The sequence below is a fragment of the Trichophyton verrucosum genome, assembly GCF_000151505.1.
Source record: "Trichophyton verrucosum HKI 0517 chromosome Unknown contig00382_1.f1.exp, whole genome shotgun sequence".
Lineage (NCBI taxonomy): Eukaryota > Fungi > Ascomycota > Eurotiomycetes > Onygenales > Arthrodermataceae > Trichophyton > Trichophyton verrucosum.
The window spans coordinates 1-17586 of record NW_003315381.1 but is presented as its reverse complement, the minus strand read 5'-3'; the positions used below and the strand labels follow the sequence as shown (position 1 = coordinate 17586).

The 17586-nt window shown below is 52.7% G+C and overlaps 5 protein-coding genes across 5 annotated transcripts; 3 read left to right on the top strand and 2 right to left on the bottom strand.

Moving 5' to 3' along the window:
• Positions 1-379: 379 nt before the first annotated feature.
• On the bottom strand, positions 380-783 carry TRV_05036 (uncharacterized protein; the record flags this gene model as incomplete). Its single annotated transcript, XM_003020812.1, has 2 exons — positions 380-538; positions 589-783. The coding sequence occupies 2 exons, from the start codon at positions 781-783 to the stop codon at positions 380-382; spliced, it is 354 nt and encodes a 117-aa protein (XP_003020858.1).
• Positions 784-967: 184 nt separating this feature from the next.
• Positions 968-4219, top strand: TRV_05035 (uncharacterized protein; the record flags this gene model as incomplete). Its single annotated transcript, XM_003020811.1, has 2 exons — positions 968-3763; positions 3962-4219. 2 exons carry the CDS (start codon positions 968-970, stop codon positions 4217-4219), a joined length of 3054 nt encoding a protein of 1017 aa, XP_003020857.1.
• An 877-nt stretch (positions 4220-5096) lies between these two features.
• Positions 5097-6249, top strand: TRV_05034 (uncharacterized protein; the record flags this gene model as incomplete). Its single annotated transcript, XM_003020810.1, has 2 exons — positions 5097-5300; positions 5401-6249. 2 exons carry the CDS (start codon positions 5097-5099, stop codon positions 6247-6249), a joined length of 1053 nt encoding a protein of 350 aa, XP_003020856.1.
• Positions 6250-7320: 1071 nt separating this feature from the next.
• On the top strand, positions 7321-10865 carry TRV_05033 (uncharacterized protein; the record flags this gene model as incomplete). Its single annotated transcript, XM_003020809.1, has 3 exons — positions 7321-8143; positions 8216-8567; positions 8627-10865. The coding sequence occupies 3 exons, from the start codon at positions 7321-7323 to the stop codon at positions 10863-10865; spliced, it is 3414 nt and encodes a 1137-aa protein (XP_003020855.1).
• A 932-nt stretch (positions 10866-11797) lies between these two features.
• On the bottom strand, positions 11798-17353 carry TRV_05032 (uncharacterized protein; the record flags this gene model as incomplete). The annotated part of the gene is made up of 2 exons (XM_003020808.1): positions 11798-12553; positions 12605-17353. Coding segments are annotated over 2 exons (5505 nt in total), but the record flags the coding sequence as incomplete, so codon positions are not given.
• Positions 17354-17586: the final 233 nt, after the last annotated feature.

Here is a 17586-nt window from a genome sequence, read left to right as displayed (position 1 = left end):
TATCTATATAGATATGATATATGACTCGCAAGCTGGAAACCAGATAGCAAGGCTCAGGCTATATATAACGAGTATATATAGAAGACAGAAACATGGGCGATGGTCTGGACTAGCAGCTCCGGTCGAAGCTTGCACTCCAGTACAGGTACGTTACCAAATACCCTGACAGGACAGCCGAGCAGGACACCGTCAGGACAGCGTATCAACCAAATACCGCGCTAGGAAACTCGCCAGCAGGACAGATTTAAACCGCACTAAGAGGAGTGATCTGGTTGCCCTGGAAGCCCCGCCTTGTTTTGGTGCAATATAAAAATCTCTGCTCCCACCCCCCTTTTCTCTTCTCCTTTCTTCTCCTTCCTCGACTCACAGTAGCATCAAGTCAACCACCATCCACAGTGTTCGCAGATAGCTTCGTAACTCCCTCAGTCACCGTCTCCGCCATCTCTCCAGAGCCAGCATCTCGCTTGAACCTGTGACCTCTTCTCTTGATCCTTTCGTTGCCAGCCAACTCGTTTGTCGAATCTCCATCCTCCACCACCTACAAGCTCTCGCGAGCTTCGAGTTCGACAACGATCAGCGAAAGATCACTTCTCCGTCTTCGTTTTCAGGCTTGATCACCGCCAATTCTCTTCGTGAATCAGCCAACACCGTCACCATTCCGAAGAAATCAACCTGAACGTCGACGTTCTTCTTCTCCAGTCTCACGGGAATCTCACCACCGTTCGAGACGAATCCAACCTCGCCAAAAACAACATTCGCCGCTTGACGCTCGAATCCCTTCATCACACAGGGATTCTTGAGATCGCAGTCCTCAATTTTCGTCAGTTCGATCGCAGCTGTAGAGCTCGATCACTCGCGTCGCCTCGCTTCATTTCCAGAACAGTCACGTCAAAGGCTGGTTCTACCCTTCCACCGTCAACTCCTTAAGCGAACCGTCAATTTCACCAGCTTAAGCAAAGGGAAAGCAATGGCTCCTGTTCAGCAAAAGGACGCCAAAATGAGCGCCGGACAGAAACAACAGCTGTCCAATGGCAAACGCCCTGACATCATCGGGGATGCGAATGTTGCCGTTCCGCGTCTGACTCCGGAACAAAATGCCCAGGGTCAATCCGATTTGTACAAATCGAAGTGGGCGACCCCAGTAGATGAGTACCAGACGGCCTGGGAAAAGATACTGGCGGGCAAAGGGGGGCCGTCTGCCAGCCAAATCACACAGGCGGCAGTACCTGCAGCAACGTCGGGGGCCAAACAACAACCACCAACCTCGACAGACAAGCCCACTGCAGGGAAGCAGGAGTCAAAGGGCAAGCAAAGGGCCACCACCCAGCAGCCTTCGACTTCCCCCCAGAAAATCGACCGGGCGGACGACGGCCACAACAAACCTTCTTCTCAGAAGGGTTCGTCGGGCAAGACTCTCAGCGCCAATCCACCGAAACCCGCCAGCACCGACAAGAAAAACATGGCAGTAGGTGAAGGCCCTTCGGACAGCCGTCGTCCGCCGCCTGTTACGAGCCAACAGTCACAACCAGCCACCTCTCTTCCTCCGGCTAGCGAAAACGACAACGACAACGACGCCGGTTCAGATGCCGCCAAAAAGCGACGCCGTCGAGGAAGACGTGGCAAGGGGGGCAACAAAGACAAAGACAACGAGGCTGCCGCATCAGCCATTGCCCCCCAAACCTCCGGCCAAAGTACCTCCCAGCCAAGTCCAGCAAAGGGAAACGGCCCCAAAGAGTCTGCTGCTGGTGGTGCCGACAAGAAAACCAGCAAGCCATCGACAACCACAGCCAGTGCACCACCAAAGACGCCAGCAGCACAGTCATCATCTGCTGGCGCAGCTAGAAAAGCAGCAGACTCGAAACTTGCACAGCCAGCGTTGGCTCTACCCCCTGCTCAGCCAAAACAACTGCAGCAGCCGCAGCAAAAGCAACAGCAATCGCAACAACAGAAGCTGCAGCAGCAGGGGGGAGTCAGAGGGAACGGACAACAAGCACCTCAACACCCAGGTGCTGCGAAGGGCAGCTTGGCCACTCCACCACCACCACCACCATCCACCACGGCGGCCACCAATGCCGCCAGTAAGCCCAAGTCTGCCCCCGCCAATGTTCCCAGAGCCAACGAGACCACTGGCAATGACCGCAAGGTCGCTGGGACGCCAGCTACTCAACAGCGTCCCGCCGTGCAAGCTCCTCGCTTCGGTCCTTCAGCACCTGCTGGAGGCGCCGCGACCACCGGGGTCGCGGCCAGAAGTATGGCTGTGCAGAGACCCGCAACCGGGCCAGTCGGTTTTGCGGTGACTGCACAGAAAGCACCCGTTCAGCTCGGTTGGTCACCGAACATGATGGGTGACTCCCGTGCCCGGAGGTCCGGGGTTATGCCCCGTCTCGCACCTGGTTGGGAAGGGTATCAGGACAGAATCAACGTGTCTGGAGCAATCCAAGACATTTACCTGTATGCTGGAGACAGGTTAGACGTTGAGAAGTTCAATGCCTACGTTGCAAGCCCCTGCCATTCGGTAGAAGCAAAGGTCAATTGTCTTAAGGACATTGTCGTTACCATGGACCGAGTCGTGTCGGAGAAGCACGCCTCGGCCATGTCCATCAAAGCGGAACGTGACGCCTTCCGCGACGACTACGACCGGGCAAAAGCGCAAGCCGACGAGTACGCTGAGAGGCTCGCGGCTGAGCAGCTGCAACGAGAGCAACTGGAGGAGCAGATCGTCAGCCTGCGCCATTCCGTGGCCGGTCTCCGCAAGGAGGTCGTTACAAAGGAGAGTCATCTTGACTCTGCCGAGGTGGAGATTCTCCGCCTCAAGGACGATCTTGCTGCAAACCACAGTTTGCTCGACAAGGCTGTCTCGAAACAGGCAGCTCAGGCTGCAGAGACAGCCTCCCACCAGGAACAGGTGGCTTCTCTCCACGGCGAGGTGGAGAAGCTATCTGGCGAGCTCAGCGGCCTCCGGGCCAAATTCACCCTTGCCGACTCAGAACGCAAGGCGTTGGCGGAGGAGATTGCCAAAAGCCCGTTGCAGAGCGAAAACGAGCATCTGCGGTCCCAACTTTCCGAAGTTCGGGACCAGCTCGACTCTGCGAACCAGATCCGAAATGATCTGGAGGCTGAGCGTGCAGCTCACATCTGCTGCCAGCCTGTGGAGAGTGGCAATCCAACCTCCGCAACGTTGAGCATGGAGTTGGAAGGGTGGGGGGTTGGACAGGACTCCCGCTCTCAGACAGACGAAGAGGATGGGAGACAAACACGATCCCGTCAACCATCCCCGCCAGCATCCAGTGCTTCTCTGTACGGTGGTGGCAACACCGTCTCTACGTCTACCCAGACGGACGAGGTGGAAGTCATTGAGACTTCCACACAGACTGAAGAAGCGGTCGTCTCTCAACTCGAGGCGTCTACCCAGACTGTCTGCACGGAGGTTGTTACAGCCTCCACCCAGACAGTCTCCGTAGAGGTCTCGACGAGCGAGGCTTCTGCCCAAACGGCCTTGACCGGTGATGTTCTATCCCCGGCCGAGGTGGAAGTCCGAGTTGCTGGCGTCTGTCAGAAGGCGCGAACAAAGGATGCTCAAGTGCAGACAGCCATGGTTGTCGAAGTCCCTCGAGGCAGAGTTGCGTCGCTGAGGTTTCTCCTCGCCCTGCTCTTGCTTGCCTGGGCGATGATCATGCTGTGGAGCAGATACAGCGAGATATCTGCTTGGGAGGCTGCCAACGACACGTCGCGTGCGACTGTTGCTGGTATTCGTTCCCAGCAGGTGTTTCCCTGGTCTCTCATGTCCGACAAGCTTAGCTACTCGGTCGTTCGGCACTTTGATAGAGTACTCCCAGGCTAAATGAACGGGGAGTCCGCCAGGAGGCCATCAGTGTGCGTCAAAACCACACTGATGTCCTTCCTTTCTGGCAATGATCCTGACAACCAGCCTGCGTTCTGTCCTGCCCCCGGGAGTCGATAGGCAGTGGAGGAAGTGGTCCATCAACAGTTCCCGCCCATTTCGAAGGGCTTGGGTGTGTTTGATGGAATCCAGATATCATGTTTCCTCCCCTTTTTCTCCTTTTCTCAGCGGATTTTTACTGTAGGGCGTCTTTCCCTCCTTCGGGACAGGGTGGATGCCCACGATACCATTGTTGTCACCTCCTCATCCGCTCTCTCTTTTCTTGATCTCCTCTCCAATTGCACTTCCTGCCCTGCTGCTCCCCTTGCTGATGCTTGATATAACGAATTTCTGGTGAGATGGAGTGTGGCTGGTGCCGTGTTTGGGTGTTAACACGTCATCTTCCGCATGTCCATAGGATTGTTGGTATTGCCTTTTGACTCATGGTCTCTTCTCCAGCTGCGTTTGACCCTTCTCTGCTTCTCTTCTCCGCTTCTTTTGATATCCTGTCGTGCCTTTTGCTTCTCCTTTTGCTACTATTTTTGATGACTTGACGTTGAAAGATGCACACGTGACTCCTGACATAAGCAACACGCGGCATTACGTCATCCCCTGTCTCTCTGTGTTTCTTTTTTTACAAAACTTACGCCTTTTTTACGCCGAAAATTACACGCCAGCAGAAAGGTACATTGATCCATCCCTTTGCCCTTGACACTGCCACCCTCTGCCTCTCCTGGGCTGTCCCTCCTTGGTGCTTATGTCTGACGCTAACCCTGGTCTAGGCCCTTTACCGTTACCCTAAATAACCCTCGCGCCGAATCCTGCCCTCCTACTCTTGCTGCCCGCTTCTCCTCCCATCGACGCCGACGGCCTCCTGTAAGTACCTTAAGTACCTTTTGCCGAGCCCTCGTAATAAGGTGTACAGGCTAACCCGATCTGCCCTAGCGCCGGGTCTCGTGTCTTGTTTCAACTTCCGCCTTTCTTCTTCCTTCTTGGACTCTTCGACGTCGCCTTTTGAGCGAGCGAGACAAGAAGAGACACTTCTCGACCAACCTCGACCGCTGCGAACAATCTGTGACCACCTTTTGAACTGCTTCTTGACACTCGTTTCTTACCTGATATATTGGCCCTTTTTTTCTCTTCTGTTTCCTTGCTTCCTTCTTTTTTCCTTATTCTCCCTATCTGTGTTGACTTCTGAGATCTCCCCGTTTCCATCATGCTGGCGAAACTCCTCGCGACCTCCCTCCTGGCGCTCCAAGGCGCAGCCGCTTTCCTTATCGTTCCCGAGATTGACAGCCCTCATGCCACCAAGCAACAGGCTCCCGACGCCCACAAGCTGACCATATCTGCCAACTGCCCCAAATGCCCGTTCCCAGGCCGTCTCGATGCCACTGAGGTCTCTACCGTGGACAGCTACATGGTACGCTCGCCCGATCCCTCGTACTCTCCCTCTCTCAGCTCTCTCGCTCCCTTGTGAATTTGCCTCTGGCGGCCGGACAAGCGCTAACTGCCTCCTGCAGCTCTTCGACCTCTCGACCGAGGCAGGCAGACTCTACATCAACAAAAAGGAAGTCTACCCCAATCCTGACACCTCCGTCGACCTTCAAACCAGCCTTATTCGCAAATCAGACGAGAAATCCAGTCGAAACATCCCCACCGGCTATGTCTTCGAAGTCCTCCGAACCCCTGACTCCCCCAATGATCCAAATGGCCCTGAGCTCCTCTCCTTCTACTTCACTCCCGTTCAGTTGAACGGTCTGCCAGCGGCAGCCGACACTCTCTACATTCCCGTCATCAAGACCAGCAACGGCAACCTTGTCATTGTCAACTCTCGCATCGAAGCTACTCCTGCCACTCATATCTCATCCAAGCAATGCGGCCGCAATGCTGAGTGCTGGAAACGCCTTCTCCTGGCTAGACTCACCGCAACAATCCGCGCTGCTAAGATCCGCGCCATCCAGTTCGCTGCCAAACTCAAGTCTGCCTTCAAGGGCTGCCATGGAAAGAATAAGGCATCTGCTATTCAGGGACAGGACAACGACAACGAGCCATCCGGCCACGGCCCCCACAGACACCAGCATCCTACCTTCTCTCGCGCCTTTGCTCACGCTCTCCGCTTCGTCATCATCCCAGCCATCATCGGACTCTGTCTCAGCTTGGTTGTCTGCTCTATCGGCTCTCTTGTTGGCCACTGCCTCGTTGCTCTCTGGAGATACACCCGCCGCCAACGCACCTCTCCCCGCCACAACATCGACTCTACCCAGGAAGACGGAGAAGCCCACGAAAAGGAAGGTCTCATCGCCCACGAGGACGACCACGAAGAAGATAAGCTCCACAGCCAGATCAGATTGCCTGCAGACAAGGCTTAAATTTTAAGGGCCTGTCATTCTCATTATCACCCACCAATACCATCACCTTCTCTCATAATTGTTCTCGGAGTGGAATCGCATGACTACAACTGCTAGTGTTTTTCCTTCTTATTCTGTTTATCATATATCCCTATTACAACTGGAAGAAACGATGTTATATCCTGTTACCATAGCCTTGCAACCCAAGGACATCGTCTGTTGCTCTGTCTCGCTCTCTCATTTCTTACTTGTCCTGGCCTTTCCTTTATTTCATTTCTATGTTTCCTTTCCCTCTGCTCAGATGTTCAGTTTAGTTCAGCTCAGGTTTCTTCTCTCCTTCAGGGTCTCGCATAGTCACAGTCTTAAATCACAGTCCGTCCTTTTTTTTTTTCTTTTCTCTTTCTTTGTCCCGCTTTCTGCTTCGTACAACTTGTATGACCGGCCGTAGACATGCCCCGTAACTAGCTATCAAAAAAGAAAGCTCCCTGATCGTCACTGCGCCGTACGCCCTTCGTATCACTCCACAGCCCACCTTTTTTTGCGCTCAGCCGCGTGTCAGAGCAGCTTCGCAGCCAATCCATGCAACTCTCCCTCCAATCGATAACTCATCGGCCGTGGAAGATTGTTGTGCCGGGTCGGTTGGTGATCCCTGAGGGGGTTCCATCATCTGGTTCCAGCTTGTATCACGATATCGCCAGGTACGAGAACCACGCACGCCAGCAAGAAAAAAAAAAAAAAAAAGGCCCATCCGAGCGAGAGGAGAGAGGTGTCTGCCTGAAGCCCGTCGAACTGATGCGCCCTGGATGCCTCTCTCGGTGGCCCATCTCCTTTCTCACTATCGCTTCTGCTAGCCTTGTTGCCGGCCCCCTTTTGTTTGGGATCGGCGCAGCGACTCCAGGCAGTTCCAAAAAAGTCACATACGAGCTAACTACCTTACTCGACTCTGCTCTACGACCACCATCCATACCACTCCTTTGCAAAGCGCGAACGAAACAAAACAAAAGAAAAACAGCTATCTGACGGAGACAATCGGTCGTCTCGATTCCATAATATTACAGCTCAGATGCAAGTTGCCCGGCCGATTCTGCAGCTATGTTCCAGATCTCGTCGCTCGTCCAGAAGGCTCAGTCGCTGGTAGACCCGTCGAACTTCGGCTTCCCTACGCCCGCCGCCTCTGATCGCAATCCGTCCAAGGCTGCCCTCTTCCGCCAGCAGTTCCGGCTGCCTGACTCCCAGAATCCGCTGCAGGAGATATCTGCCGAGCTTGTCCTGCCGCTGCCGTACTCCTCCTCGAGCTCTACCCATGGCGAACGAGCCAAGGACGCTGGCCGTTCTGGCAACCGGTACATAGGCAACCTGCATCTCAGCGAGCGCTTCATATGCTTCTCTACGCAGCCGACGAGCTTCTTGCAGTCCTCCAGCTTCTCGGCCTCGTCTGCGTTTACGGGACAGACGCATGGGACGGGCCCGTCCGGCAACGGCTTCACATTACCCCTCTGTGCGATCCGTCGGGTCGAGAGGCTGAATAGCCACGGCCACATCTTCTCGCTGTCCATCACCACTTGGAACGGAGCTCTGAGCAAAGGGGCCCCGGCCAAAGACACGCCTACGCCGGTGCAGAAGTTCACAATCCATCTCGATGGCTCGCGTCAGGCCTGTGAGCGGTTCTGTGATGGGCTGAAACGCGGGTTGAGAGATGGGATGAAGGATGTCGAGGGGCTCAGACAGGTTGTGGCTGGGTGCCACTCGGAATATATGCTGTCTGGCTCTCGGACGGTGAAGAAGGAAGGTGTAGAGGTTGAGACGACCAGGGAGCCGCCGGATACCGGCCTGGGCCTGGTCTTTAGATACCCCGGTGATGCCAGGAAATTGAGAGATCGCAGTAAGATGAGATTATGGGGGGAGTACATGAGAGGTACGTTGCTGTTCCCCTTCCCAGGAGTATAGAAACATTGTATTCTTCGGCCGCTTACCGATCGACTTGTAGAAAACGGACGCAATGCTACAATGATAAGGCAGCCTACGTTCCATAAGCTCATCCGAGTTGGCCTTCCAAACCGTCTGCGAGGAGAGTTATGGGAGATCTGCTCCGGCTCGTTCTATTCGCGGTTACGAGCTCCAAACTTATATGAGGAAACCCTGGCCAAGTTCTCTGGTCGCGAGTCTCTTGCAATTGACGAGATTGAGAAGGATCTCAACCGTTCTCTTCCAGAGTACCCTGGATTCCAGAGCGAAGAAGGCATCAACAGGTTAAGAAGAGTTTTGACAGCGTATAGTTGGATAAACGAAGAAATAGGATACTGTCAAGCAATGAACATCGTCGTTGCTGCCCTATTAATGTGAGTCTGTCCTTTTTTCTACTCCCATCTGTTACTGATACTAACTAGTTACGCAATAGTTATACATCTGAAGCACAAGCATTTTTTCTCCTATCAGTGCTGTGTGACCGGCTATTACCTGGTTACTATTCCACAACTATGTACGGGACATTGCTTGATCAAAAGGTGTTCGAATCCCTCGTGGAAAAAACTATGCCCATTCTATGGGACCATCTAGTCAAGTCTGATGTTCAGCTATCAGTCGTCTCCCTTCCTTGGTTCCTCTCACTGTACATCAATTCCATGCCCCTTGTCTTTGCATTCAGGGTTCTCGATGTCTTCTTCCTGGAGGGACCAAAAGTCCTCTTCCAAGTCGGGCTGGCAATCCTCCGAATTAACGGAGAAGAGCTGCTCGACGTCACCGACGATGGAACCTTCATCTCCATCCTTAAATCCTACTTTTCTAGACTCGACGAGTCTGCCCATCCTCGGTCAGACAACCCAAAGCTACGTGCCATCACCCGCTTCCAGGAGCTCATGGTCGTGGCCTTTAAGGAATTCTCCGGAATAACACATAGCACCATTGTGGAGGAACGAGCTCAGCATAAAGATGCAGTCCTGAGCAATATTGAGAATTTTGCCAAGAGGACTTCTATTAGAAATCTCGGGCCTGAGAGCAAGAAGCTCAGCCTTGACGATCTGGGTGCTACTTATGACCGTTTCTACGACGTTCTATACGATCGTCAACAAAAGATAAAAGCGCAAGAAGAAGAAGAGAGGCGTCGTAATAAAGCCGGAAGCAAGAACCCGGCACGATACTCTGCTATCCTCCCCAAAGTTGAAGCTCAAGTAAGCCGTGTTGGACTCGGACCGAGCCCATCGCTTATGGACTACGATGGCTTTAGACAATTTCTAGCAGCCACTGCCAAATGGGCCACCAGCGACTCTCCCCCACGCAAGGATTCCGCTTCTGATAGAAATGCCAGTATTAGAAGCCGAAATAAGTTTTCAGACAGATCAAAATACCCTGCTCCTGCTGACCATGATTTCCTAAAACGGCTGTTCCGTAAATGGGATGTTGATGGCAATGGTGGCCTCAGCTTACAGAACGTTGTCAATGGCCTAGCTCAAATAAAGGGCGGCAGAGATATAATGAACACAATAAACTACTTTTTTGACCTATACGACGATGACGGCACGGGACAGGTTGACCGAGAGGGTATATTACGCATGTCGGAGGCCCTCCTTTTCCTTTCCAGAAGGGGATTCGAAGGCCTGATCAACATCCGAACCAATGGGGAAAGTGATCGGTTATCAACATCAACCCAAGAAGGAGACTTACGAGGTCGGCCTAAGCTTAGCGCTGACGAGAAGTTTCTCAGCAGTGTCAGCGACTTTATTCAACATTGCTTTGAATACGCTGATCCCAGCCATCCACAAAACCAAGAACATACAGAAATGGAGTCCAAGCTTGGTGCCTTTAGCATTGGTGATGATGAAGACGATGATGATGATGACGAGTCCCATCCAACCCCTGAATCAGACTCAACTCAGAAAGAGAAATCATTAGAACCTACAAGCGAGGAAGCGCCAACCACTCCCCTATCTCCCACTACCAAAGAAGCCTCTGAAGCAGCAAATGCAGCTCTTGACCCTGCTCACCCATTACACATCACACTCCCGACCTTCCGCATGGTCATCCTCGCAGATGAACTCCTTGAACAATTCTTTGAAAGCTATTTCCCTGAATCATTCCACCTCTCTGACCGCCCATCTCATGAAACAAGTGCCATCCAGCGCTCTACATCCCTTTCTTCCAATCTAACCACCTTTACCAACCTCGGCTATAACCGTTCCCCTGGCACAGCCACTGCTCCATCAGGCGCCACCCTTGCCGGCGCATCAGGTGGCATAGTTCCACCAGGCCACAAGGGACTCAGGGGCGTCCTGGATAACATTGTCTCAGACGGCATGCGCATGGCTGCAGAAGTCCGCAAGAAGATGGAAGAAGCCCAGCGTGAAATGGAACGGAACGCTCTCGGTGGCAGGGCGGACGAAGAGGATGACGACGACGATGACGATGCAGCTTACTATGAGCGAAGGAACGCTGATACGTCTAAGCTTCGTGCTCCATCTATCCGTGAAGGAGATCGCGATTTACTTGAAGGAGCTGAAGTGGCTAGCATACGTGAACGAGAGGGACCAGAGACCGAAGGAAGCGCTGCAAATCCTTCCAAGGCAATGTTATCGCCGTCGCCTGGCTCCCTTGTTCGACGGTTTTCAGATTGCAGTGTTGATAAAGTTGAATTCGAGTCATAGCAGGTTGTTGCTTCTGGGTTAATGAAATTTATATAAATTAATTGATGATTGATAGCTTTTTTGGCATGGCTATGTCGGGATCAGTGAATGGCTGGTGCATCTTGTAATTATTACCTTCCAAGATGGAATTGTGATATATCCAACTCTCCAACTACCGTTTATACATCTTTTCTTATTTTATTCTTTACGTCCTCGATTGATTTGTGCTTGTTGTGAGGGACCCTAGTTTTATCAAGTCGGTCTTAAATCATCAGCCTTGTTACTTGTGGATAGGAGGATGCCTGCCCTCAATGGTTTCCGGAGAATATTCATATCTCATTGATCTTAAGCTCAAACGACAAATCTGCAGTGTCCATCGTATGATGTCAGTAAGAACAGTGCGGATTGAAGAAGGGTAATTAAAGGGGGAATCTGTTCGAAGCAGCATACAAGTTTATAAAATGTATCTTAGATTGAAGAAACGAACAGAGTAGAAGCAGCAAGCAGAAAGCCAAAGGGGAAAGCAGGATATTTAAACAAAAGAACATATCCATGCAAAAAGCATAAACAAAAAATTCGACAAAAAAGCCAAACACAGGCTAATAATAATAATAATAGTTAAGGCTGATAAGTATCATCCGTAATATTTTAAACAATCAACCAAGCCAACCAACCCCTGAAGGTGAAAACAAGAGTCTAGGATCATGAGGTCGTGATTTTGCAGTCATATAATGGCATATCCGGGAGGGCGTTGGTTGAGATGGTGAAACGAACATATGGAGTAGCCAGCAAAGGAGAAAAAAGCCCAAAATCGAATAAATCGACAGAGAAATTGTAAGTAAAGGGGGCCATAGGTTGTGAGAATAGACCTATGTAAGAAGGTAAACGTTTGATATGCATGGAAGGGACGCAGCGCAAAAGGTTTCTGAAAGGGAGATAGATCAGAAGCGAAATTAATCTTTCTGTCCCTCGTTTTCTAAAAGTTCCAGCACAATCTGGCTTCTTTCACGTTCAGGATGTTGCATGCAGATCTTGACTGTGCGGGAAATAGTGCCGAATCCAGTGGAGATCCCGAGACCATTACGTCCTGTACCAGTGGGTGTGGAAGCTGCTTCGTTGAAATTCGAACCACCTACAGCGTTGGTATGCTGGTCGATCCCACTGTTGCCGTTACCGCCATCGTCTAAGAGCGTGACGTTTCGTCCGGCAATGACTTGTCGAAGACGGCCGTTCATTGCGTTGCGGACTTCGACGAAGTCTTCGTTGAAGAGGAGTAGGAACTTCCCACATAGACAGGCTGCATGAGCAATGCCAACGAACTCCATGACCACGCTCCGGCTGACGTCTCCGTGTTTATTGACATATACAGCACATTCCTGGAAAACGACAAGGAATTCGCTGTCGCTGAGACGGAACATTCCGAGGGGTCGGAGGTCTTTTACTCTGTTTGCGATGCTGGTGAGGTGAGATTGCACGTCGGCTTGTTCGGACTTCAGGTTGGGGACAGACCAGGGCTGTTTCTTGTCCAGGGTAAGGACTTCAACGCCTCTGGATGTAGAAATAGCAAGAGACGTATGGAACAGGTTGATTCCATAACTCTCGGCGGGAATATAGAATTCATCATACTCGCGGAAGAACTCGGTTTGGCCTCGTCGGGACAGGAAACGAGAACGGCTTGATGATGATTTTTGAAGAACAGGTTCCAATACCTAGGGTTGTTAGTGAGCGCATTAAGGAAATAGTCATGGATGTAAACATACCTTGAAAGTCGAGGATATGCCGTCTCTCTTCTTGTAAAATACCAATGCCCTGTCCTTCATGCGTCCAGCGGCAAAAAAGCCTACTTCTCGGTTCCCAGATAGCTTTTGCGGTGCGCGTCGTTGCGAGTCAGGCTGCACAGCGCCATTGACGGGACAAATCGAGTCCAAATGATACCCGATCAAGGACTTGTCAGAAATCAAGAGGAAGAGATTAAATTCCTCAAACACAGAAATCTGCGTGACACGCAACATTGAAATCCCCTTTGTCCATCCTCGAGGATCGTCATATGCAGAGATATACACACCATAGTCTGTACCGATGGCACACATCATTTTCCCTGGAGGCTGCTGGAATACAGTTGCACAATTTACAGCCGCTCTGCAAACGGGTAACGGTCGAGATAAATTTCGTTCATACTTCTTCTCAACTTCTCTGATGGCTCTGTCAAGAGGGGTTCCCTTGATAACTGCACTTTTAGGAGGAACGGCTTGGTCCGAGTAAGCAAAGGCCGAGTCTGATAAGACACGCAGTCTGAATGGTTCTGCGTTCTGAGCATAGAGCGCAGCAGCGTGTTTGGTCTTTGCTTCGTAGATCTTCTCACACCAATCCTGTCGCGATTGGGCCGTTGGGGCGTACAAAACGTAAACATCGCGTTTTCCGAGATGCTTGATTCTGAAGGGATAGAGGATCTTCTCGTCCCGTGAGTTTTCCAGGACGGTGGTAGTTACTGATCTGCCGGCTGCGCCTGGGGTGGGAGAAGTTATTTGCGGTGCGGTTGCAGCGTGGGCTAGACCGGTGGGGGCTCCAGCCCGCGGGTTAGCGGGTGCAATACCCTTGACTGCTGACCTGACTACCGGATCATCATTGGTGCTGACCAAAGTGAGAAGGTCCATGGGAATAGGCAGTTTAGAGACATCAAACATCTCATGCTTCATGCCAGCGGCATCTCTGTGGATGACTATCTTCGCCAAGACAAGGTAATGGTCGAAGAGAATGGCTCGGATATCGACCCAGTTGAACCTCTTTGTCCTCGGTCGCTGCAGGTCTCCTTGGTATATGATTTCGCGCCCAAGGTGTTCCAGATTGAGCTCGACGATAGACTTCATCTCTGGTCTCAGCTGCAGCTTAGCGCCTAGCTCCTTAAGATCCATCTTCTTGGTCATTTCTCCGACTTTGTTGTCACAGTCCAAGGCAACAAGCTTGATTTCCTCGATAGCCTGTAGCAGATTAGATTTCTCTTCTGAGTCTTTTTCCATGTTCTTATAGACGGTGTTGAGAAGCAGTGTATAACGCTGGATACGTGTGATAGGGGCCTTCAAGTACGTGTCCCAACTTAATCTGTTGGATAACCTATTCTCACGAGCCTGGTTCAAGAAAGAGCGGAAGAGCATGTTCGATTCAGCTTCCCGGCGTACAAGATAATTGGCATTGGGGAATGTTGCCGCATATTCAATGTAGGCTGCTTTGGCCTTTCGAATCCACTCTCGGAAAATGTCACTGAAGCCAACGATGAAGGGACCCTGCTCTTTTTGCCTGTACTTTAGCTGAGCCAGCAGGTATTCTTCATTCACCCTCTTCACCGCATCAACTTTCCCAAAGACGTCCCTGAGGAATCTATCGAGACGTTTGGGATTGATGACGGATGGTTGTGCAGTAGCAAGGGTATCCCTATAGAGTGTTCGCAGAACATCGAGCTGTGCAATATATGAATCTTCTGTGGTGACGATTTCGTGAAGGTTGTTTTGGCGGTCGATCTCCTTCTTAGAGTGGTTTGAGAAGACTTCCTTGCCAATTTTATAGAAGGTCGCCCAATCTTCGGCCTTTTTCTGCGCTTCCACCATTTTCAAGTTAATTTTCTTCAAAGTCCTCATGCAGTGATGGGAGTAACATCGTCCGAAGATGTCGTATTCTTGGTTATGTAAACGGGAGGAATAGCATCCCTGGCCGGTGATCTGCCACAGGACACCAGACAATGTCCCTGGCCCGAATTTCACCCATTCCTCGTCTTTGATCAGTGCTCCTGCTGCAAACATGCTCTTAACGACTCTGTCGCTGAGAGTCTCGGCGTCGGCGGTGTTCATCGTGGGCACTTTGTGTGTGAGCAAGGCAACGATTGCGTCGACAATTGAATGCTCCTTTAGATCCGCCTCGTCTTCAGCTAGATCTCTTATCCAAGCCACAATGGCACTAATGGCCCATGGCTCTGTGCACTTGCGGAACTGTTCACTGGACAGTTTCCCTGGATGGAACTTCTTCCGCTTGCCCGTCGGCAGAACCGGGAGGTCAAGGGTGACTGATGGGGTTGACAGGGAGGAGTCATAGGCAGCTTGTTTAGATTTAGCCCTGTCAGCATCTGTCTTGGAGCGAATGATTGCATCTGCGGACTTATGCGTGTTTGTATGGTCTGATAATGACGTTGAGCGAGGCACGGCAGAAGTAGAGTTGGAATAGGAATATGTGTCCGGGGAAGTTGGATAGGGTGGCATATGGTAGTGGTCTAGGGGTATTTGGCCGGTATGCTCGCTGGAGCGATATGTGCCTGCGGGCATTAGGTGAGGAAGAAGGTTTTGGGTAGCAACCGGGACAGGTGGGGGCGGTAGGGGTCTAGAGCTCATTCCAGGGTGGAAGAACAGGTCTTGAGGTTCCCCTTCTCCGGGTAGGTCGCTAAGGGAGCTTGTGGCGGACGATGGTCGTCTGAGAGCCGCTTCATCCCCATTTTCAAAGCTCATGCGACGATACGCTGAAGGTTCTGAGAGTCCGCCAGTTCCGACGGTGTCGACTCTGGCAGTGGGCTCGATCTCTGGGAAAGGATGTATGGAGTCTTGGTCGATGCTTGGGTAGTCATATTGATTGGGGGTGCTCCCTCTGCCGTCCGGCTGGGAGCTGGTTCTCACCCCGTGCATTAAAGCATCCTCTCCATAGTGCATGTCGGCGCTGTAGCCGCCACCATAGAGGCCGATATCATGGAGAGCAAAGTCACTGTCGCTACTGGACTCTCCATGGTGCTGCTGGTTTTGGGGAGGAGGAGGTGGTGGTGGTTCCTGATGCTGGTAACCGAACGAGCTGGTGGTAGAGGTATGCGTATTTCGCCTTGCACGCATGGCGGCCTCCTCCTCCTCAGCTACTCGAAGAGCTTCCAGCCCAGCTGCCACTTCTGCATCACTGTCGTCACTGTAGGCATTGTAATTGACGTACTGGCCTGTCCCAGTAGAGCTGATATTGCCTCCATTGGTGTGGGTCTGTACTTCATCTGGTAAGAGCTGTACACCGGGCGAGACAGCAGAAGTCGGATAAGCACCATCGTCTGATTCCTGGATCGGAGGCTGTTGTGGAAGCGGTCGTCTCGCCCGTGAACTGTGCCTGCGAGTGGTATCCGGTCTCCCTTCCATAACAGCAGCCTCTACCTGTTTGATAATGTCATCGTAGCTCGGCTCTATCTGTTCACGACCATTTTGTCCCTCAGATTCGGTCGGCGGACCAGGAAGCGGCCGAGCCTGTGGATGACGGGTGAGTGTATCCGTACGCCTTGGGGAAGTAGACTGGGAATTTTGGTGAGCTGGAGGAGGCGGGGGTTGGGGGCTTGCTGGATAGGAGGCATGTCTGGTAGCAGTCCTGTATCCTGCATCGTGATGAACCGAGCCATGGGCGGGCGGATTTGGCATGTATTGGTAATCCGAAGTTTGCGCTGGAGGTTTGGCGGAAGAGTATCTCCGGATACGGTCGTTTGTGGCCTCGGTGCCATAGCTAACCGTCGTTGACTGGGAGTGATTTGAGGAAGGATAGTTATAGGACGAGTATGAAGAAGGATGCGCAGACACAGGAGTAGCAGCAACACTCTGAGACGGCATTGGAGGGTAAGTTGGGTGGTGGTGAGTTGTGTTGTTGCCGTATGGGAGAGAGTAGTCATTGTACGTGTCCAGCGGGCGAGCCGACATGGGACCCGGCGAAGTAGGCACAGCATGAGACGGAGGGAAGAAGGATGGCGAGGTAGAAGGATACGAGGTCTGCACTGGAGTACCTGCAGACCAATTTCCAGCGGGAGACGACTGGAATGAACCCACCGAGGGCGAGGACTGGTACGCAGCAGGATTGTAGGGCTGGTGATGCGGTTGCTGGCTGGAGAACTGCGAGAAGACCTGTGGATTGTAGCCAGCCTGCTGCGGCGTGGGAGGAGGCTGTTGTTGTTGCTGCTGCTGCTGCTGCGAGAATTGCTGGGGATTGTATGACGGCGGCTGCTGGCCCGGAGAGGGTGTGTTGGGCCCCTGGTACTGGTGCTGGTATCCCGACATGGCGGAGGAGCCGTGGGAGGATGTCTGGCTTACGGTGGAGTGCTGCGAATGCCTGGAGCCGAAGTTGCTGGAGTGAGACCCATGGAGGCTGCCGCCGCGACCGTCATGGTACGGGTATGCTGATCCTGCTCCTCCGCCGGCAGCAACAGGAGGAGCAGCCCTGGAGTCGAAGTACCCGGTGTCGTCCCCGGCCTGGTAGCTGGGAGACCGCTGCATCTGGGCGTGCGGCGGCGGCGGCTTCTGGCTGGCGATATGAGGCCCCGTTGGGTACTGGGAGGCGTAGTGCTGCTGCTGCTGGTGCTGGGAGGGAGCTTGGGCAGCGGCTCCTTGCTGGCCGTGGTGGACATGAGGCTGAGACGGGCCATGCGACACAGCGGCAGACAGCGGCGGATAGGCGCGAGGCGGGCGGTTTTCCTGGTCAGACATCGTCGGCGAGTCTCTCCCGTTGCGTTCTGCGTTCTACTCCTCTATGGACGAGCCGGCCTCGGTCAGCCTGCCCGCGTACACCGTCCAAGGCGATCGATCTCGAGACGCAAGACGGCGGCCAGGACATGGGCGGTGGTCGTGGAGGTGCCGGGGGGGGGGGGGGGGGGGGGTAATAGTTAACTATGCGTTGGTGCGCGCGGGAAAAAGAAAGAAAGCGGCGGCTTGACGGGTAACGAGCGGACGATTTGATTCAGCAAGGAGACTAT